The sequence below is a fragment of the Dreissena polymorpha genome, chromosome 15, assembly GCF_020536995.1.
Source record: "Dreissena polymorpha isolate Duluth1 chromosome 15, UMN_Dpol_1.0, whole genome shotgun sequence".
Lineage (NCBI taxonomy): Eukaryota > Metazoa > Mollusca > Bivalvia > Myida > Dreissenidae > Dreissena > Dreissena polymorpha.
In genome coordinates, this window is record NC_068369.1 from 4,406,954 (window position 1) to 4,430,147 (window position 23,194).

The 23,194-nt window shown below is 35.5% G+C and overlaps 1 protein-coding gene and 1 long non-coding RNA gene across 9 annotated transcripts in view; one reads left to right on the forward strand and one right to left on the reverse strand.

Moving 5' to 3' along the window:
- Nucleotides 1-3,517: 3,517 nt before the first annotated feature.
- Nucleotides 3,518-7,398, forward strand: LOC127859885 (uncharacterized). Of its 3 annotated transcripts, none has more exons than XR_008039512.1 (2): nucleotides 3,518-4,094; nucleotides 4,250-7,398. It is a non-coding gene; the product is annotated as an uncharacterized LOC127859885 (long non-coding RNA). The 3 variants fall into 3 exon arrangements; XR_008039511.1 differs by having other exon boundaries at nucleotides 3,518-3,948; nucleotides 4,095-7,398; XR_008039510.1 differs by having other exon boundaries at nucleotides 3,518-3,948.
- Nucleotides 7,399-8,615: 1,217 nt separating this feature from the next.
- LOC127859872 (zinc finger protein 236-like) overlaps nucleotides 8,616-23,194 on the reverse strand; it is a 35,855-nt gene continuing 21,276 nt past the window's right edge. For 3 of the 6 annotated variants that reach the window (XM_052397447.1, XM_052397450.1, XM_052397448.1), the window contains 4 exons: nucleotides 21,014-22,983; nucleotides 18,790-18,950; nucleotides 16,979-17,062; nucleotides 8,616-16,618 (listed from right to left, as the gene is read on the reverse strand). In XM_052397447.1, the coding sequence (XP_052253407.1) occupies nucleotides 16,383-16,618; nucleotides 16,979-17,062; nucleotides 18,790-18,950; nucleotides 21,014-22,983 (2,451 nt within the window). In that variant the 3' untranslated portion in view covers nucleotides 8,616-16,382. The remainder of the gene's footprint in view (nucleotides 16,619-16,978; nucleotides 17,063-18,789; nucleotides 18,951-21,013; nucleotides 22,984-23,194) is intronic. The other 3 variants (XR_008039506.1, XR_008039505.1, XM_052397449.1) reach the window with 3 other exon arrangements.

Here is a 23,194-nt window from a genome sequence, read left to right on the forward strand (position 1 = left end):
GTTCATGTAAAGTCTTGTGATATGCATGTATGTGTGCTGTTGTTTTACTGTGATGTCAATGTGTCTCGCACATTCTAAAATTCATATTTATACTCATTTTTATGCTCCCCATATATATATATATATATATATATATATATATATATATATATATATATATATATATATATATATATATATATGGGGGGCATATAGTTGCCAGTTTGTCCTTCCGCACTTCCGTACTTCCGTACGGTCACACTTTTGTTACAGTTTCTCATAGCACCTTCAATACTTTACCGATCTTTTTCATATTTGGCATGTAGATACCTTGCGTGGACCTCTACCTTTTGATGACGTTTGAGGTCACTGGGGTCAAGGTCACCAAGGCTAAGAATAGACTTTTGTTAAAGTTTCTCATAGCACCTTCATTACTTTACCGATCTCTTTCATATTTGGCATGTAGGTACTGTGCATGGACCTCTACCTTTTGATGAGGTTTGAGGTCACTGCGGTCATGGTCATTGAGGCTAATGTTAGATTTTCTCAAGGTCTCACATTTTTTTCCACACAATTAACCCATATATCAACAGAGCATCATTGGGGAGCATCCATCAGTTTTACTGATATCCTTGTTTTTCTGGTGAGTAAGGGTATGCATTGAAAGATATTTGAGAGATAATATCTTGTAAATTAGTGAATAACCATTTTCATGTAGTGTTCTTTTGCCTTTTTATGTCCCCCACTATAGTAGTGGGGGACATATTGTTTTTGCCCTGTCTGTTGGTTGGTCTGTTGGTTGGTTGGTTGGTTGGTTTGCGCCAACTTTAACATTTGCAATAACTTTTGCAATATTGAAGATAGCAACTTGATATTTGGCACGCATATGTATCTCATGGAGCTGCACATTTTGAGTGGTGAAAGGTCAAGGTCATCCTTCAAGGTCAAAGGTCAAATATATGGGTCAAAATCGCTCATTTAATGTACACTTTTGCAGTATTTCAATATTCAAGGTAGCAACTTGATATTTGGCATGCATGTGTATCTCATGGAGCTGCACATTTTGAGTGGTGAAAGGTCAAGGTCAAGGTCATCCTTCAAGGTCAGATGTCAAATATATGTGGCCAAAATCGCTCATTTTATGAGTACTTTTGCAATATTGAAGATAGCAACTTGATATTTGGCATGCATGTGTATCTCATGGAGCTGCACATTTTGAGTGGTGAAAGGTCAAGGTCATCCTTTAAGGTCAGCGGTCAAATATATGTGGCCCAAATCGCTTATTTTATGAATACTTTAGCAATATTGAAGATAGCAACTTGATATTTGGCATGCATGTGTATCTCATGGAGCTGCACATTTTGAGTGGTGAAAGGTCAAGGTCATCCTTCAAGGTCAAATATATAGGTCAAAATTGCTCATGTAATGTCACTTCTGCAATATTGAAGCTAGCAATTTTATATTTGAAATGCATGTGTATCTCATGGAGCTGCACATTTTTAGTGGTGAAGGGTCAAGGTCATACTTCAAGGTCAAACATCATAAAGGGGTCAAGGTCATCCTTCAAGGTCAAACATCATATAGGGGGACATTGTGTTTCACAAACACATCTTGTTATGGCTGAGATTCAATCTAAATAATGTTGAAAAGTATTTGTTGATATGTTGTTGTTTTTTCATAGGTACAAACAGCTTTTGATAATGAATGCCATATGGTAACGTTTGTTTTTATGTTAATGAAAGGACACTTATACTGTAAATAAAGTGATATTTTGTCTCTTTTGATCAATATATATTTGTGTTATATGTCAAGTTTTTTAAGCTGCCATTTGGCTGCTGTCTTGATTTAGTGGTTCTTTCATTAACTTGTTTGTGAAATTATGATATAATACCTATTATTGTACAAGTTGATTCATTATACATGTAATGGATTTTATTACCATTTATTTACAATATTCTATCAGTACATTTAAATTGTCTTCTACAAATTGTTTCAATTCTGGTAATTTATATCAGGAACTGAACAATGACTTTGATGACAATCATTTTCAAGCCTCTAATAAACTGTAATGACTCTGATTAATCATCTGGTAATATAATCCCACAAATTAATTTTTTTTTTTTTTATATAAATGTATCAATAAAAATAACATCAAGGTGTACACGTGGTCAAAAAGAATTAAGAAAGGATAAGTAAGTATACTACTACATGATTCCATTTCAAAATCACTTTTTTACTTCAGCTTGAAATACATGTTTTGAAAATTCTGAACTAAGTATTTTAGTACCATAGCAATGAATAGAAGGCATGGTTTAATTGAATGTGTATGTCTTGTTTTATCAGTTTGCTCAAGTACTTACAGTTATTGTGAGTGTATGTACTAAATGTATTTATTTATTTTGCAATCATGAAGCAACAGGGCTTGCACTACACTGATATACTGGTACATTTGAAAGTTTATTGCAAAGTCTGAAAATGTAAACATTTATTTTGCATACCTTTGAATAGTTTTGTTTTCACCACATTTTTTCTTGGCATGTTCTGTCCTTTTGCATATTAATGTAAAGCATATTTTATTTTCCATTGTATTATAAACAATGCTGTTAGGTATTTTCACAATTAATACGAAATTATAAATATATTTTCACCTATAACTTGTTCATTACAAGTAGGTGCTACCACAGGTTAAGATCTTCATTCAGTCCCCCATGTAAAGAGTTATGCTTTAAGCTACACTTTTAAAACGAAAGGAGCGTATTTTAATGTCGATTCGGAGACCAATTCACAATCAGGTCATATTTTAAGAGCATGTTTAAAACAACATCAAACATTAGGTTCACTGTCATTTTGTTTCTTTAGATATTTCTTAATAAATATATATTCTATGTCTTCCACAAGAAAACAGTTTGGGGGCATTTTTAATGACGAAAACTTGGCAATATGCTTGACCAGTGACTTTATATTGCATGGCCCGTTTGCTGTTTTTATGCAATATTTTAAACTTTTGTATTTAATTGTTAAAGCTGTTTAGTAGATTTGAAAAGAGCAGATTTGAAAAACTGTGAAAATATTCGTCTAAACTATGTGTTATATTTCCAATTTGATGGGTAATAAGCAAATGCTATGGAAACAATTGTAAATTCTTAATTCAAAAAAAGAAAGGTAAGGTAATCCCTTTAAACCAACTGATTTTTAGGGACCTTTTGATAACAGATAATTTTAAATGTGAACCTATTTTGTTTACCAAACCACTGCATTTCAATACTTTTGTCATTATAATGTGACCCTAATGTAAAATGAAATCATGTCTAGCTGTGTTTTTCTTAATAACTGATCCTTGTTATATTAATAAGGTAACTTAATGCACATAGCAAATATAAGTTGGGGAAACTTTTCACCATAAGAGAACATTTTTATTTATATAAAATATTTTTTATTGTCTTGTATACATTTTATTTGTTAGCCGGATTTTTTTCGAAAAAATCTCGGCTTATAGATTGATGTTGTCGGGCGGGGCGGGCGGGCGGGCGGGGTGGCGGGCGGGCGGCGTGCTCGAAAATGTTAAAGTTCTTATTTCATGGTATAACTTTGGTATGCTTGGACCTAGAGTCTTCAAACTTGACATGAAGGTTGGCCAGGATTAACAGATGACCACTGGTCATTTCAAGGTCATTCATTTGAAGGTCAAGGTCACTGTGACCTTCAATATAAAAAATGTTAAAGTTGTTATAACTTTGGTATGCTTGGACCTAGAGTCTTGAAACTTGACAAGAAGGTTGGCCATAACTAGTTAGTAACCACTGGTCATTTCAAGGTCATTCATTTGAAGGTCAAGGTCACTGTGACCTTGAATGTAAAAATGTTAAAGTTCTTATTTCATGGTATAACTTTGGTATGCTTGGACCTAGAGTCTTCAAACTTGACATGAAGGTTGGCCAGGATTAACAGATGACCACTGGTCATTTCAAGGTCATTCATTTGAAGGTCAAGGTCACTGTGACCTTCAATATAAAAAATGTTAAAGTTGTTATAACTTTGGTATGCTTGGACCTAGAGTCTTGAAACTTGACAAGAAGGTTGGCCATAACTAGTTAGTAACCACTGGTCATTTCAAGGTCATTCATTTGAAGGTCAAGGTCACTGTGACCTTGAATGTAAAAATGTTAAAGTTCTTATTTCATGGTATAACTTTGGTATGCTTGGACCTAGAGTCTTCAAACTTGACATGAAGGTTGGCCATGATTAACAGATGACCACTGGTCATTTCAAGGTCATTCATTTGCAGGTCAAGGTCACTGTGACCTTCAATATAAAAAATGTTAAAGTTGTTATAACTTTGGTATGCTTGGACCTAGAGTCTTGAAACTTGACAAGAAGGTTGGCCATAACTAGTTAGTAACCACTGGTCATTTCAAGGTCATTCATTTGAAGGTCAAGGTCACTGTGACCTTGAATGTAAAAATGTTAAAGTTCTTATTTCATGGTATAACTTTGGTATGCTTGGACCTAGAGTCTTCAAACTTGACATGAAGGTTGGCCAGGATTAACAGATGACCACTGGTCATTTCAAGGTCATTCATTTGAAGGTGAAGGTCACTGTGACCTTCAATATAAAAATGTTAAAGTTGTTATAACTTTGGTATGCTTGGACCTAGAGTCTTGAAACTTGACATGAAGGTTGGCCAGAACTAGTAAGTAACCACTGGACATTTCAAGGTCATTCATTTGAAGGTCAAGGTCACTGTGACCTTGAATGTAAAAATGTTAAAGTTGTTATAACTTTGGTATGCTTGGACCTAGAGTCTTGAAACTTGACATGAAGGTTGGCCAGAACTAGTAAGTAACCACTGGACATTTCAAGGTCATTCATTTGAAGGTCAAGGTCACTTACATTTGATAATGAAATTGATGGAAACTTCAAACAATATGTTACTAATTTGCTAATAAAAAAATTGAGATCAAACTTTCCTAATTGTCAATTCAAGTTCATATTTGTGACCTTAAATGTTATTGTTGTTCATGTATATGCATGCATTCAAAACATAACACAAGGTTTGCTCATGCCTTGAAAAGTACTTACATTTCATTTTGACCTTTGAACAATATTTCAGTAATTTAAGTATTGCATTGACAAAAACACGAAAGGTACTTTCCTGTCATTTAAATCAAAAATCCGGCTTCAATGCGGTCATCTCCGACCGCGGAACTCTTGTTTAAATTATGCTGGTATATTCAGCATTCCAAATAGATATGCATTATTAATATTATCATCTTATAGTCACATATCTTAATTTATATTTTCTACAATTTTTGAGTTTTTAGCTCACCTGATTGCTCAGGTGAGCTTTTGTGACCATTCTTTGTCTGTCGTATGTCCGTCCGTCCGTAAACATTTGCTCATAAACACTCTAGAGGCCACATTTCTTGTCCCATCTTCATGAAACTTGGTCAGAAGCTTTGTCCCAATGAAATCTTGGTCGAGTTCAAAACTGGGTTGTGCCGGGTCAAAAACTAGGTCACTAGGTCAAAAAAAGAAAATCCTTGTAAACACTGTAGAAATCACATTTCATGCCCGATCTTCATGTACTTTGTCAAAATGTTTGTCTTAATGATATCTTGGTTAAGTTCAAAAGTGGTTCTGATCCGTTGAAAAACATGGCCGCCAGTGGGCGGGGCAGTTTTCCTTATTTGGCTATAGAGAAACCTTGTAAACACTCTAGAAGTAAAAATGTTTGTCCAATCATCATGAAAGTTGGTCAAAACATTGGTTTTATTGATATCTTGGACGAGTTTGAAAATAGTCGGCATCAGTGAAAAAACATGGCCGCCAGTGGGCAGGGCATTTTTCTCTTTATGTATATAGTGAAAACATGTGAACACAGAAGTCACATTTTTGGCCCAATTTTCATGAAATTTGCTCAGAACATTTGTTTCCTTGATACGAGAGTTGAGTTCAAAAATGGTTCCGGTCAGATGAATAACATGGCTGCTGGGAGGGGGGCAGTTTTCTCATTATGCCCCCCCCCCCTTTTGAAGAAGAGGGGGTATATTGTTTAGCTCATGTCGGTCCATCCGTCCACCAGATGGTTTCTGGATGATAACTCAAGAGCGCTTATGCCAAGGATCATGAAACTCCATAGGTACATTGATCATGACTCGCAGATGCCCCCCATTGATTTTCAGGTCACAAGGTCAAAGGTCAAGGTCACGATGACCCGAAATAGTAAAATGGTTTCCGGATGATAACTCAAGAACACTTATGCCTATGATCATGAAACTTCATAGATACATTGATCATGACTTGCAGATATCCACTATTGATTTTCAGGTCACTAGGTCATAGGTCAAGGTCACGGTGACCCAAAGCAGTAAAATGGTTTCTGGATGATTACTCAAGAACGCTTATGCCTAGGTTCATAAAACTTCATAGATACATTGATCATGACTCGCAGATAACCCATATTGATTTTCAGGTCACTAGGTCAAAGGTCAAGGTCACGATGACCCGAAATAGTAAAATGGTTTCCGGATGATAACTCAAGAACGCTTAGGCCTAGGATAATGCAACTTCATAGGTACATTGATCATAACTCGTAGATGACCCTATTGATTTTCAGGTCAAAGATCTAGGTCACGATCACCCGAAAGAGTAAAATGATTTCCGGATGATAACTCAAGAACGCTTAGGCCTAGGATCATGAAACTTCATAGGTACATTGATCATGACTGGTAGATGACCCCTATTGATTTTCAGGTCACTAGGTCCAAGGTCAGGGTGACCTGAAATAGTAAAATGGTTTTCAGATGATAACTCAAGAACGCTTATGCCTAGTATCATGAAACTGCAAAGGTACAACGATCATGACTCGCAGATGACCCCTATTGATTTTCAGGTCACTAGGTCAAAGGTTAAGGTCACGGTGACCTGAAATAGTAAAATGGTTTTTGGATGATAACTCAAGAACGCTTATGCCTAGGTTCATGAAACTTGATAGGTATATTGATCATGACTCGCAGATGACCCCTATTGATTATCAGGTCACTAGGTCAAAGATCAAGGTCACAGTGCCAAAAAACGTAGTCACACAATGGCTGTCAAGGTCACAGTGACTCAACTTAGAAAAATGGTTTTCGGATGATAACTCAAGAATGCTTACGCCTAGGATCATGAAACTTCATAGGTACATTGATCATGACTCGCAGATGAAATAATGATGAAACTTGACCAGGATGTTTGTCTGAACAATATCTAGGTCAAGTTTGACATTTGGTAAAGATTGAATGAACAGACTCCTCTCAGGTGAGCTAACTAGGGCCATCTTGGCCCTCTTGTCTACAATTTGTGAGTTTTGTTCGTACATGAAATCTTTCTGATCCGTTTAATGATTTATTATTTACAATAAATTCATATTCCATTTATCTGTTGTTATGTAGTTTATTACCTTGCCATTGCTATTACTAACCCTTAGTGATCTTAGGAAATCATTGGGAAGGTGCAGTTATATAGTCGACAGTTAACCTGTCAAGTCAAAATGCAAGATTTTTAACCAGGTTTTCCGTAGGAAAAAACTGGTTATTAGATTGGCGAATGCCGGCTGGTTGGCGGGCGGGCGGAACAAGCTTGTCTGGGCCATAACTTTGTCGTTCATTGTGAGATTTAAAAATCATTTGGCACATTTGTTAACATTCATTGGACGGTGTGTTGTGCGAAACAATTACGTCCGTATCTCCAAGGTCAAGGTCGTCACGACTAAAAATAGATTGATTTTGAAACAACTATGAACAATTGGTAACAATGCACATTTTGAGTTGTCTCCCTTTATCAAACTTTTTTTTTCAAATTAAAATCAAGGTTGCCACAAGTAAAAATAAATTGAATTTGATACAAGGGGGTAACAATGCACATTTTGAATTGTCTCCCTTTATCAGACTTTTCAAATTGAAAACCTGGTTTTGTGACAATTTTGTCCCTTGCTACATTCTTTTTTGTTGTCGTCTTAAAAAACTGGTTTCTTATCTTGTACAGAAATGGTTTTATATTTAAAGGGATCTTTTCACGGTTTGGTAAATTGACAAAATTGAAAAAAGTTGTTTCAGATTCGCAAATTTTCGGTTTAGTTATGATATTTGTGAGAAAACAGTATTACTGAACATTTGCCATTGTCTAATATAGCCATTTTATGCATCTTTTGACGATTTAAAAACCTAAAAATTATAAAGAGTTGCAATGCAAAACGATTGAATAATTTGGAGAGTTCTGTTGTTGTCGTTTAAATTTGTGAAACTACGAAGATTGCTTATATAACGTATAAAATACGCGTCTTATATTTGCTTAACAGGATAGCTCAGTTGGCTTATGCGTTTTTACTTCAGGTTTCCGGGGGTCACTCGTTCGAGCCCTGCCTCGGGCTACTTTATTTTTCCTTTTTTAAATTTTATATTTGATTTTTTACTGGAGCTTTTAAAATTTCATGTTTACATTTATCAATATAAAGCATTTAATTACAAACTTCAAAACACGCCAAAATCTGTGAAAAGGCCCCTTTAACCACTTAGTTGCCAGTTGAAAGGTAAGTGTCCACAATGTCAATATTTCAGTTCCAGATACCACAACTAGAGCAAAAAAACAAACTCAGTTTAAACATAAAGGTATTTACTCACCATAGTAGAATAAAGCTATATTTTACTAACACAGAGGTAGACATTTTCAAAGTTCCACAAATAACATTATAGATAGAAACAACACAGAGTTTGCATACCCTAAATACATGAGGTTTTATCTTGTTACTCTCACAGTTTATCGTTTAAACTGTTCATACAAAACACTTAAAAATAAAGTTCTTACCAAATGTAATGATTAATAAGTGACACAAAAAATGTGTTTTGATTAAAGTAGAAGTACATGAAAACAGCAGACAATACAGTTCTAATGAAGAAGTTTGACAGTTACATGTTCTGTACGAGGAATGATTGAAAATATTTAACAAACAAATAATAAAGACTGTTTTCCTAACTTATGACGCTGGCCATACATTAAGTTGGGTATTACAAAATGAGTTAGCAAAACAGATAAATCTGTTCACTATAATGAAATGTATGGTAAGTTAATGTTTTATAAAATAAAGCAATATGAAATAGAAAACAAATAATGTCTTCAATAGAGACAACCTTTATACAACCAGGTCAATCTTGATTAATACAACATATGTAATATGAATAACTCAAATAACTGTATGATGTTTATAAAATTAATAGTTAAAACAAATTTAAACAGGTAATATTGTTAATCAAACTACTGTTTTGAGCAACTAAAAAGAATGTAACAACATATAGGAATGATTAACATAATATATGTATCACAAATACAGGTGAGAACAAACTGAATGAGGGATACTGAAAACATGCTACATGGTTTCTTTCTTATAATTGAGTCTCAATCTAAAAAATGGGGTTTAATGCATGTGCACAGGCTAATAAGGGAGGACACTTTCAGCTTGTGTTGTATTTTTTTGTTTAAACGAAGTCTTCTGAACCAAAGTTCTGTCTAGGCAAAAAGTGTCATCCCTGATTACCAGTAGCCTGACTGCACAGGCTTATCAGGGACACTTTCCACACAGTAGCCTGACTGCACAGGCTTATCAGGGACACTTTCCACACAGGAGCCCGACTGCACAGGCTTATCAGGGACACTTTCCACACAGGAGCCCGACTGCACAGGCTTATCAGGGACACTTTCCACACAGGAGCCCGACTGCACAGGCTTATCAGGGACACTTTCCACACAGGAGCCCGACTGCACAGGCTTATTAGGGACACTTTCCACACAGGAGCCCGACTGCACAGGCTTATCAGGGACACTTTCCACACAGGAGCCAGACTGCACAGGCTTATCAGGGACACTTTCTACACAGTAGCCTGACTGCACAGGCTTATTAGGGACACTTTCCACACAGTAGCCTGACTGCACAGGCTTATCAGGGACACTTTCCACACAGTAACCTGACTGCACAGGCTTATCAAGGACACTTTCCACACAGTAGCCTGACTGCACAGGTTTATTAGGGACACTTTCCACACAGTAGCCTGACTGCACAGGCTTATTAGGGACACTTTCCACACAGTAGCCTGACTGCACAGGCTTATCAGGGACACTTTCCACACAGTAGCCTGACTGCACAGGCTTATCAGGGACACTTTCCACGCAGTAGCCTGACTGCACATGCTTATTAGGGACACTTTCCACACAGTAGCCTGACTGCACAGGCTTATCAGGGACACTTTCCACACAGGATTTAAACCACATTTTTTCCAGAACAAGGCTCAATTCCAGTTTAACTTTTTCCTTACATATTATGCATCATGAACAACATACTTTCAGTTATAACCACAGAACTTGTATTGCTTACTAATATGGTATTAAAAAGATTAAAAATCTATGCAAAATAACAACTTACGTTGTAATAATATTGTGTTTTTATAATTGAATTTGACATCAAATATTGTTTATTATGAAATTGATTATATTTTTGATTAGCAAAAATGTATAATTTGAACAATCATTTACTGTAACTCATACATCGATATGACAATACTTTCAATATCCCTCACACACATAGCATATTTGATTGGATTTCGCTGTTCCATGAAAGAATAGATTCAGTATTCTTATGGACGTTTTCTGGTAAAACTTATACATAATTCCTGCTTGCTTTTACGCAAGAACAGTTTTCTTATTCAGGTCTTCTGAACTAAAAAGAAAATATAAAATTAATATTTTTCACTAAAAATAAGTATGTAAGGTTACATAATTATTTTAAACATTGAAAGTGCGTTTCGAGTTCCATATATTTAACCACATAAAACAATAATACAGAAATGATAGTGATATATTTCTGTTTCAAAACAACCAAATCCAAGTCTTTATTTACCGGTAATACGAGTTAAACAACTGATAAGTTATTTGAACATATAAAAATAGCATAAAAGAATTATAAAACAAAATATAAGTATATAAGTGGAATCATGTAACTGATTGAATCTACACAAGTTAATACCACTTTGTACCCCTGTTAAGACAAAATAAACAATGTTTGATTTTAGGTAACAGCAAAAATTTATCAATAATATCATAATGATACATTTACACAGATTCTATAAAATAATGTAACATAACTTTCATAAACACATAATAAAATCTTCCAAAAACTACAAAATATTAAGAGTCTTTTAGGATTGTTTGTTATATTAGTAATACACAAGCAATTTAATTACAATTACACACAATCAGAAAATGGAATGTCACTGAATCAAGAAAAAGCCTAATGGATGTAATTTAACAAATAATATTTGGCAAAACATTTCATCGAGCTGGTCTCTGGAATAAAATGGGACTAATGCTTAGCAAAAAGTTTTATCCCAAATAAGCCTTTGAAGTGACCACAAGCTAGCCCTTATTGGCCTCTGCAGACTGCATTATTCCCCATTTTTCCAGGTCGTGTCTCATTTATATAAGAAGAAATCCAAATTTAAAACTCTAAGCTCATACTAAATAAAGGTATACAATCTAATAGGAAATTGCTGAGCCATTAAAAGACTTATCGCAGATGACACATGACACATTTGGAAACTATGGTTTTCTATCGGAACACCATTTATTTAACTAACAACAATGGAAATCCAATAAGAAAAGAAAGTATCACATGTATATCATTTTTAAGATATAAATAATAATTGCTTTATGAATACTATATGTAATAATCATAAAGACAAAAGCAATAATGAATATACAACATAATAAAATGCCAATAGTTTCGCTTCGTCGGGTTAAAATCTTAAACAAAAGGGATTGTCCTGACAAAATTGTTAAAACATACACAAATTACACAACTTTAAAAATACCTTAAGGTTTTAAATGCATTTATATTTTATGCAGCATAACCTTACACTGAGAAGAATAGTGACCTATTAGAAAAACAACAACAACAACACTAACATTTGAAAGGAAGTATCATCATGAACTGTGAAACTAATATAATTAAACTGACAATTTGTCTCGATTTTTTTGGTCTGCTCAAATAAGAAATCAAATTTTCAACAAACCTTTCTGTGAAAAGAATTCTTTCAGAGATTATAAAACTAGAAATGTATCACAGACACTGAAGCCACCACAACGCTCACAAATTCAATTTATATTCTACAGTGGACAAAAAGACAAACGGCAACCATTTTGCCAAAACTTGTAGCAGCTAAATTATTTGTTTGTGATCATCTACACATTAAGTTATTCGACTGTACAAGTTGAGTGAAAAATAACCAAGTACAGTAGTTAAAGAGTATAAAACAAGTTTAGGTCTAGATATTCTTTAGTGAAAAAAGGGCCATAATTCTGCCAAAACTTGTTGAAGCCAAAATGCCTTTCTTAATGATCATCTAAACATGAACTTCATCTTACTGTAAAGGAATCACCACCTAATAGATTAACCCTTTCCCACTCAGAGGCAAAGTGAAAATTGCTATGTGCAAACAGCATAAAACCAGAACAGCCTGCATGCAACTCAGTCTGTTCAGGTTTTATGCTGTTTGCTACTCATCAGTATCTAAGGGTTGGAAATAAAGCCTTTAAAACTTAAATCTAGAAAGATAGGTCTTTAATTAAATTTAACTTTTTAAGGGACTACAAGCACATCAAAATATGTATCTATGTGGTTAAGGTTTCAAAAGAGTTGAAAACACAAACTTCAGACATACCGACAAGTGCAATTCTAGCGGCCTCTCAGTCTGTTGGGGCATATAAAACTTTAATTTAAGATCCAAAGATTTTGCCGCATTTAACAAGTCCACAAAACTTCAGGGCAAACAAAATTAATGAATTCACAGAACCAGTACTGCATATTCTGTTACAATAAACAATGTCACTGGCTGATAAAGCAGTGCAAAAAAATGATGCTAATTTTGACATTTTTTTTGAAGGAATACAACTCAATGAATCACACGCGATAACCATAATCTAAAAGTTACCACTCTGTTATTACAGCCTGGACTAATATGGCATCACTAGCTGTATTTAAATACGGGACATATTGAAAATCTCTCAAATCTCTTATGTACTGCAGAATTTAAAACATTCATTCAACACTTCATTATGTATATACCCAAGTGCAACTTTTTTGATTCAACAATACCAATTTATACAATTCTGATTATAACAGTACTTTTTAGAAACAATTATTATTATAACGATGAGATCTGAGTACTTAGTATGAACTTATAATTATATTTTACTTAAAATTCAATAGCTTGTATCTTTTTTTAAATAAGAAGAATTGATCATATCATCAACATTTCGACATTTCGAGAAATAATATACCTACAAAACAGAGAAATAATATACCTACAAAACAGAGAAATAATATACCTACAAAACAGAGAAATAATATACCTACAAAACAGAGAAATAATATACCTACAAAACAACATTGTGGTAAAATGATCCATTGATTCTTGAAAGTATTGCATGTGTATATACAATTAAAATTGCTTTAGCATTGAATGATTTTGAGGTACCCGTGTTTCAAAAAACAACCCTAAATATACTAAATTAGAACATATAAAACTAAAAACAAAGCAAGCGGAATGTTCAATCAAAGTCATCACAGAAAAATGTTAAGAAATATTATACTTTGTGCACACATTTGTTAAATTATCATGTCTTATTTGAGTACCAGGGACAACAAGCATTGCCAGAAACTATTTAATATGCAGTTCATGTTCTAGTTAATATATTTGCTTATCACAAGACACAAGAAACATTTGATTTAATAATACTAATAGAGTTATGTTGTATTCTGAAAATATCCTCAGCTTTATTAATAAGTAGTTGATAACTGGTTAGCATTTTATTTTGCTTTTTATTTTGGGTATTTTTGTTGAAGTATTTAATAGTATGTATTAATTTTAAATCTGATTCATTAAAAAAGGTGGTGTACAGTCATTATATTTTGCAGTGTCTAAAAATGATCGCAATCTTGTGAAAAATTACCATATAGTCTAACTGCTTATATAATACACTGGTAATTTTATACTTTTAAATATTGGTAAATTTTTAATTTGGGTTAAAGCCGGACATATAATAATATATAAACTATGCAACAGTTACTGTGAGATGAAACGACATTTACATATGACATATCAAATATTATTTTATGAAAATACAACATTTTAATTAAATGTTCAAACTATATCTAATATAAAACTATTCAAAACAATTAATGCCGGTATACAAATATGTACATACAATGTAAGTGAATATTTTCTATTAGTTATCACAACACAAGAATAAACATTTAATAAAGAAAACTCAATATCTCAAAAACAATATGAACAACTAACAAACATGTGCCTATCAATATATTTAACATATCAACAGTCTAATGGTACCGCATTCTGTCAATACAATGCAAATAAACACGCAAAACTGTAACGGCATAGAGTGCAAAAATATACGAATGTAAGTTATTATATTGGTCCCAGGAGATAAAAATACATATAACAAGACTATTGCCATGCAATATAGTCCCCTACCGGCTCCACCATTGTCAGAAATCTCACCATTGTCAGAATTTTGTTTTTATTTGTTGCCATAGCAACCAGAATTTTTAACGTATGAACAACATGAAATGACGTGCATAATGTCCATATTGCCATCTATAGCAGGATCCAGAAAACCACCATTTTCAGCAGTATTTCTAGTCTATTTGTTGCCATCGCAACCAGAATTTTTGACGTTTGCCATCTATCCATGTTTCAAATTTCATGAAAAAATATTAAGAACTTTTAAAGTTATAGCAGGATCCAGAAAACCACCATTTTCAGCAGTATTTCTAGTCTATTTGTTGCCATCGCAACCAGAATTTTTGACGTAAGAACAAAATGAAATGAGGTGCATAATGTCCATATTGCCATCTATCCAAGTTTCAAGTTTCATTAAAAAATATTAAGAACTTTTAAAGTTATCGCAGGATCCAGAAAAGTGTGACTGACAGACAGACAGAGCAAACCATAAGTCCCCTCCGGTGAAACTGGTAGGGGACAATAACAGTGTATGTAAAAAAAAATTAACATAATATGCATTAATGCCCAGGTACTACATATATTTGCTTCAGGCCTAGGAGATATTTTAATTATTCAGATTTTCTTTTGGAAGCAAAATTTCAATAAACTATATATGAGGTAAACTTCAATAAAAATGATTTTGAGGCATGTAAAATACCCGATAGCCATTTTCGGATAATGATAGTAATATCAAAATATGCAAAGTTGTGAATACAGACTGCTTTATCAGCACATATATATAAACACATCTAAAAAAAATATGTCACTGATTTTGGAGGTAATATTCATATAGGACTTTCATACTAAAATTTCAGTGTAAAAATAAATGAATGTACCAGTAACACATCATACACCCAAAATATTGGTATATACAACCATATCAATGATAGATTGTAAACAATTATAAACTATCTGCTTGAAAATACTTGGTAACATGAACAATATTACCAAAACAACTCTTTCAACAGTTCCCGAGAAAAACCTCGACATAATTAACACCTCGACATAATTAACACTCCTCGACATAATTAACAACTTGACTTAATTAACACTCCTAGACATAATTAACACCTCGACATAATTAACACTATCAGGTTAAACAATGAAGGAGAGCTCCTCATGAATAATCACAAGCCATATAAATTTCACCCAATGGAATTCAATAATAAGGAACAGCATTTTTAACACACAGAATAAACAGTAACAACACTAAAGCGGATTTATTTGATTTAAAAAATAATTATTATATGCTTATATATCATATTCCGTCAATCAATATCACAATTTTAAATCTAGATCTAGATTGCAAAATTGTATTTTTTTAATTGTTTGATTGATTTTTTACATTAGAATGCAGTTAGCTTTTACTGCGTTGAACAATTTAAAACTTTTTAAAAATTTCAAGCCTGATTGATATGTTTAAGGACGCTTTAGCATTAATAATACACATTTTCAGACTTTGTTGAGAAATCAAAACATGATCCCTATAACCATTTCCCACTCAGAATAAAAATGGCTACATGCAAACAGCATAAAACCTGAACAGACTGCCAGTTGCTCATCAGTATCATGAAGTTAGAAATGAAGCCTTTTAAACTTGAATCTAGTAAGAATGGTCTTAAATTTAATTTGAGTTTCTAAGGGATTTCAAATGCAATCAAAGTGTGTAATTTGAGTGGCAAACGATTAAGAAAATTGAGAAATTCAGGCCTAATAGATAAGTTTCAGAACAAGTTAGCATTAAAAAGATAACCAGGCTTTGTGGAAAAATCAAAGCACAAAGCTTGATCCATTTAAGTGACTCTCCCATGTAGAGGTAGGTCCAGGCCCCCGTTCAATTTCTGCATCTTGACGATGCAGTTGCCATCCAGGTGCTTCTCGAGGTTCTTGTTGGTGACAAAGCCCTCGCCACAGTACTTGCACGCATTACGCGACTTCAGCATGTGGATCTGAGACTTCATGTGGCGATTCAGGTCCGACTGGGTCACGCCCTTGTAGTTGCACAGCTTGCAGCAGAACTCACGTATGCCTGGGGAGAGACAGAACAGGGGAAAATGCATGTGCATAAAGTGTCGTCCCAGATAAGCCTGTGCAGTCTGAAAAGGCTAATCAGGGACAACACTTTCCGAATCAACTGTATAATTGTTATCACACAGCTTGCTGTTATGGTTTTATGCTGTTTGCACATAGCCATTTTTACTTTGCTTCTAAGTGGGAAAAGGTTAAAGAAAGTCCCCTATTGGCAAACATCCAGTAAATGCAGAGATTGGCATCCCTGATTAGCCTGTGCAGACAGGCTTATCTAGGACAACACTTTACGCACATGCATAAACCCTGTTTTCCTAGAGCAAGACTCATTTAAATAGGGTAGAAGTTGTAAATCCCCCACCTTGATGTCTCATCATGTGCACCTTCAGCTGGCTGTTTGTCCGCGCGTAATAGTCACAGTACTGGCATTTGTACGGTCGGATATCTAAAACACAGAGCAGGAAGATAACATCAAACTCAGAGCGCAGTCACTAACATGATATTTAACACTAAAGGAACAAAACCAAATGAAAGTATTTGTGTAGACCAATTTTAATGCAATAAACCATACATTACATACTTTTGGAATTATTGTAGTATTTATTATTCTTCTATTTTAAGTAACCTTACTTTTGACCTCTTGCAATATGAAATATAATGTACAATCTTTTTGTCTGTAAATGTGTATATGCCTCATATTTGCTAGATTTTTTAACAAACACCAGACAAATGGTTGGACATACACCAGACAAATGGTTGGACAAACACCAGACAAATGTTTGGACAAATATAAGGCAAATCTAGAGCCTAAGTTTTCGAATTTAATTAAAGCATTCTGACCTTTTACTTGTAGTGAAAAATAACAGCTTACGCTTAATCCATTGCAGTTTATATTTCATTTGTACACCAAGTATCATCAAACAATACTTAGCATTTTTTGGTTAAAATATTGGTAAAGACTTCTAACGTTATCTAAATGGCTTAAGTATCTTTTATGAATATAAAACCTGTTACATTATAATAATGGATATATTGAAGACAGTCAAAACAAGATGTGTTTGTGAAACACAATGTCCCCCTATATGACGTTTGACCTTGTAGGATGACCTTGACCCTTCACCACTCAAAATGTGCAGCTCCATGAGATACACATGCATTTCAAATATAAAATTGTTAGCTTCAATATTGCAGAAGTGACATTACATAAGCAATTTTGACCCATATATTTGACCTTGAAGGATGACCTTGACCTTGACCTTTCACCACTAAAAATGTGCAGCTCCATGCGATACACATGCATGCCAAATATCAAGTTGCTATCTTCAATATTGCAAAAGTATTCATAAAATTAGCGATTTGGGCCACATATATATGACCTCTGACCTTGAAGGATGACCTTGACCTTTCACCACTCAAAATGTGCAGCTCCATGAGATACACATGCATGCCAAATATCAAGTTGCTATCTTCAATATTGCAAAAGTACTCATAAAATGAGCGATTTTGGCCACATATTTGACATCTGACCTTGAAGGATAATCTTGACCTTGACCTTTCACAACTCAAAATGTGCAGCTCCTGAGATACACATGCATGCCAAATATCAAGTTGATATCTTGAATATTGAAATACATGTACTGCAAAAGTGTACATTAAATGAGCGATTTTGACCCATATATTTGACCTTTGACCCTGAAGGATGACCTTGACCTTGACCTTTCACCACTCAAAATGTGCAACTCCATGAGATACATATGCATGCCAAATATCAAGTTGATATCTTTAATATTGCAAAAGTTATTGCAAATGTTAAAGTTGGCGCAAACCAACCAACCAACCAACAGACCAACAGACAGGGCAAAAACAATATGTCCCCCACTACTATAGTGGGGGACATAAAAATAATCATCAAAACCATCAGTTAAACCCTACAACAAACTAGCACGCAAATAGTTTTTGAGTGCTCACATTTTTTTCATACACAAATGTACTTAAAGCATAACAGGATTAAGAAAGTCCATCTCTAAGACAACATAATAATAAATCATGCTTTAACCACTTGATAACACAAGCTCAAATAAAAACGCATATACACAAACATACTTTTTCAAACAACAAGGCTAAGCTACACAAGAAATACATAAATAATAAAACAGAAGTGGATGATATTACCTTTTGGCTTACCTTCGTGGAAGTCCATGTGTCTATTGATGTCAGAGAATGAGACAAACTCCTTTGAGCAGAACGGACACTTGAACACGATGCGTCCGTCCGTCAGAGTGGTCGGCTTGCAAAGTGCCTCGCGGTTGATTGGGGTGTTCACTATACCCAGCCTAGCAGTTCAATACATCAGTGTTTAGTCACTATACCCAGCCTAGCAGTTCAATACATCAGTGTTTAATCACTATACCCAGCCTAGCAGTTCAATACATCAGTGTTTAGTCACTATACCCAGCCTAGCAGTTCAATACATCAGTGTTTAGTCACTATACCAAGCCTAGCAGTTCAATACATCAGTGTTTAGTCACTATACCAAGCCTAGCAGTTCAATACATCAGTGTTTAGTCACTATACCCAGCCTAGCAGTTCAATACATCAGTGTTTAGTCACTATACCCAGCCTAGCAGTTCAATACATCAGTGTTTAGTCACTATACCCAGCCTAGCAGTTCAATACATCAGTGTTTAGTCACTATACCAAGCCTAGCAGTTCAATACATCAGTGTTTAGTCACTATACCCAGCCTAGCAGTTCAATACATCAGTGTTTAGTCACTATACCCAGCCTAGCAGTTCAATACATCAGTGTTTAGTCACTATACCAAGCCTAGCAGTTCAATACATCAGTGTTTAGTCACTATACCAAGCCTAGCAGTTCAATACATCAGTGTTTAGTCACTATACCCAGCCTAGCAGTTCAATACATCAGTGTTTAGTCACTATACCCAGCCTAGCAGTTCAATACATCAGTGTTTAGTCACTATACCCAGCCTAGCAGTTCAATACATCAGTGTTTAGTCACTATACCCAGCCTAGCAGTTCAATACATCAGTGTTTAGTCACTATACCCAGCCTAGCAGTTCAATACATCAGTGTTTAGTCACTATACCCAGCCTAGCAGTTCAATACATCAGTGTTTAGTCACTATACCAAGCCTAGCAGTTCAATACATCAGTGTTTAGTCACTATACCCAGCCTAGCAGTTCAATACATCAGTGTTTAGTCACTATACCCAGCCTAGCAGTTCAATACATCAGTGTTTAGTCTCTATACCAAGCCTAGCAGTTCAATACATCAGTGTTTAGTCACTATACCCAGCCTAGCAGTTCAATACATCAGTGTTTAGTCACTATACCCAGCCTAGCAGTTCAATACATCAGTGTTTAGTCACTATACCCAGCCTAGCAGTTCAATACATCAGTGTTTAGTCACTATACCAAGCCTAGCAGTTCAATACATCAGTGTTTAGTCACTATACCCAGCCTAGCAGTTCAATACATCAGTGTTTAGTCACTATACCAAGCCTAGCAGTTCAATACATCAGTGTTTAGTCACTATACCCAGCCTAGCAGTTCAATACATCAGTGTTTAGTCACTATACCAAGCCTAGCAGTTCAATACATCAGTGTTTAGTCACTATACCCAGCCTAGCAGTTCAATACATCAGTGTTTAGTCACTATACCCAGCCTAGCAGTTCAATACATCAGTGTTTAGTCACTATACCCAGCCTAGCAGTTCAATACATCAGTGTTTAGTCACTATACCAAGCCTAGCAGTTCAATACATCAGTGTTTAGTCACTATACCCAGCCTAGCAGTTCAATACATCAGTGTTTAGTCACTATACCCAGCCTAGCAGTTCAATACATCAGTGTTTAGTCACTATACCCAGCCTAGCAGTTCAATACATCAGTGTTTAGTCACTATACCCAGCCTAGCAGTTCAATACATCAGTGTTTAGTCACTATACCCAGCCTAGCAGTTCAATACATCAGTGTTTAGTCTCAAAGACAGGATAATCTTCCATGAACAAAATTGTGCATATTAAGGTTTCATTGATAACTGCTTTGAGGTAGAAACACAAAATGCAGCATGCATTTAGCGTCATTTTTAAAATAAATTTGCAAATGTTTTGATAAAAATAATAATTATAAATATATATATATATATATATATATATATATATATATATATATATATATATACATATAATATATATATATATATATATATATATATATATATATATATATATATATATTCATATAAAATAAATGCTTTAAACCTTCAATCTAGTAACAAAGATCTTAAATTTTATTTAATTTTCAAAGGGACTAAAAAGGCCTCAAAAGTGTGAACCTTAGTGGTAAAGAGTTAACCAAACCTCAGTTTTCTCACCTTGAATGTGTTCGGGATAACGATGTGACCTTACGTCCGTCCGTATTTCCTGTGTCTGGGCTGAACATGTTAAAGGCCCAGAGGGGCCCCATCTTTTCCTGGCCCCATGCCCCACGGGACAGACCCATCAGGTCCCTTTCTTGGACCCCTTCCGGGACCCCTTCCCGGTCTTCCGGGGAGGTCTCAGACTTGGAAGAGGAGCCACTGGTTGGCGAGGGGGACTTGCTGGTGCCCTGGTGGGGGTCCCCTAGTAATGACGATCGGTCCCCTAGCAGCGAGGAGCGGTCACCTAGCAACGAAGTGCCCACAGGAAGTGACATCATCTGCGACATAGCTGCAAGGCTGGGAGGTAGGCGGTTGGGAGGAAAAATGCCCATCGAAGGTGAGGTATTGTTAAGATGTTGTGTCAAAGTCTGATGGGCCATTAGTGCTTTGGCCATAAGGTAATGATTGGCAGAGTTCAGTCCGAGGGCGTACCCAGGAAGCAACGATTCTGGAGTGGCGTTGGACGAGGGGAGCCGAAGCTCTGGGGATTGTTGAGCACTGTTTGATCGGCTCGATTCATTGTTGTTGGTATCCTGAAGATTCGTGGAGGATTTTGTCGTGAAGTTTAACGGCGCATCTTGGTCTGCAGTAGACATTGTGGAAGTTGACAGAGGTCTCCATGAAGCGTGACTCCGTGGTGAGCTCTCGTGGCATGCTGGCAGAAGATGATGTCGATGGGCTGACCTAATATCCTCGCTGCTATCATCATCCAAGTCGTTTGGAGGAATTTCAGACAGGGACTCAGACCAGTCATCATCTGAGGACTTCTGGGAGAGAGCAAGATCTTCTGTGTCCCCGTTCTCAAAAGGTGGCGGGGAAAGTGATAATTCTCGGTGGGCTTCGAATGATTGCAAACTTCCTTTGACACTTGTCGACAAATTTAATGGTAGGTTACGAGGCACATTAATCTTTGGTGGAGGATTTAAGCGTCTAGGGCTGATGAAGAAGTTCATCTTGCGACCAACCCATGATGATGAGGTTGTTTTTGATTTACTGGCCGTTTTTGAGTGAAAAAGCGTTATATGACGCTGCAGGGAGGTATAGCGATCAAACGTTTTACCACAGAATCTGCAAAAGCAGTTTCTGCTCCGTAGATGGAGCTTGGTATGTCTCTGAAGAGATGACTGGCTGGTGAAAATCTTATAACAAAACCTGCATGGGAAATGATCTGTGGATTCACTGGGATTTATCGCCCGCAAAGTGTCTTTGGCAAACAAACTTTTGTAACCACTCACATCATAGGAGTGATTGTGTCGGAGGTGATTCTGCATTTGCCACTTTTGATGAAAAACATCTTCACAGAAACAACACTGATATGTGAAAACTTGCTTCACAAAATGAACAGACAAATGAAGCTGCAATTTTACAAAACTAACAAAAATATTTGAACAAAGATTGCAATGATATACTGAGGTATTTTTGCCAGTGGTAATGTCAGTTCCATATAATTTTGAAACAATCACTTTTTCAGCTTTTACAAATAAACTAAGAGGTTTTGATTGGGAATCAGCATACGCAACAATCTCACCAACTTTTCCCTTTGGTTTGATCGTGGAATTCTTAAACTTTCCTGTCACGCTTAAGTCTAAAGCATGCCTATTATCCGTACTCGTTTGACCATCTGCAAAACCCTGAGAAGGATAATCTGAACCGGCAATATCTGAGCCGATACCTGATGTCTGGTACAATGAATCATTTGAGTAGTCATCGGTATCGTAGTTGTCCGCATCTCGGTGAAATTCTGACCCGTAGTTGTGAGGTAGTCTGGTGGCATGGCTGTTTCGATAGGTGAGATTCAACTGAGCGCGAGTTTTCATGCGAAGGTAGCGCTCTTCTAAACCGGGACTCAGTTCAATGTCGATGCCATGCGAAGCTTTCAGGTGATAGTGCATGCTGCTCTTTGCACGAAATGGTTTGCAGCAGTACTGTCGAACAAAACAAGAACAAAAAATGTCAGGAAGTGCAAACATTATGTTTTTTTACTTCTGTTTTTTTATGTAAGGATATTTAGCAAACCCTTTCTTATGCAAAAATAATGAGCATTATATGACAAAGATTATGCATGGCCACCCTGTGTCAAAGTAAACAAGAGCACCGCATAACAGGTGCCAACACTCGGCTGCGGGTGCATTTTTT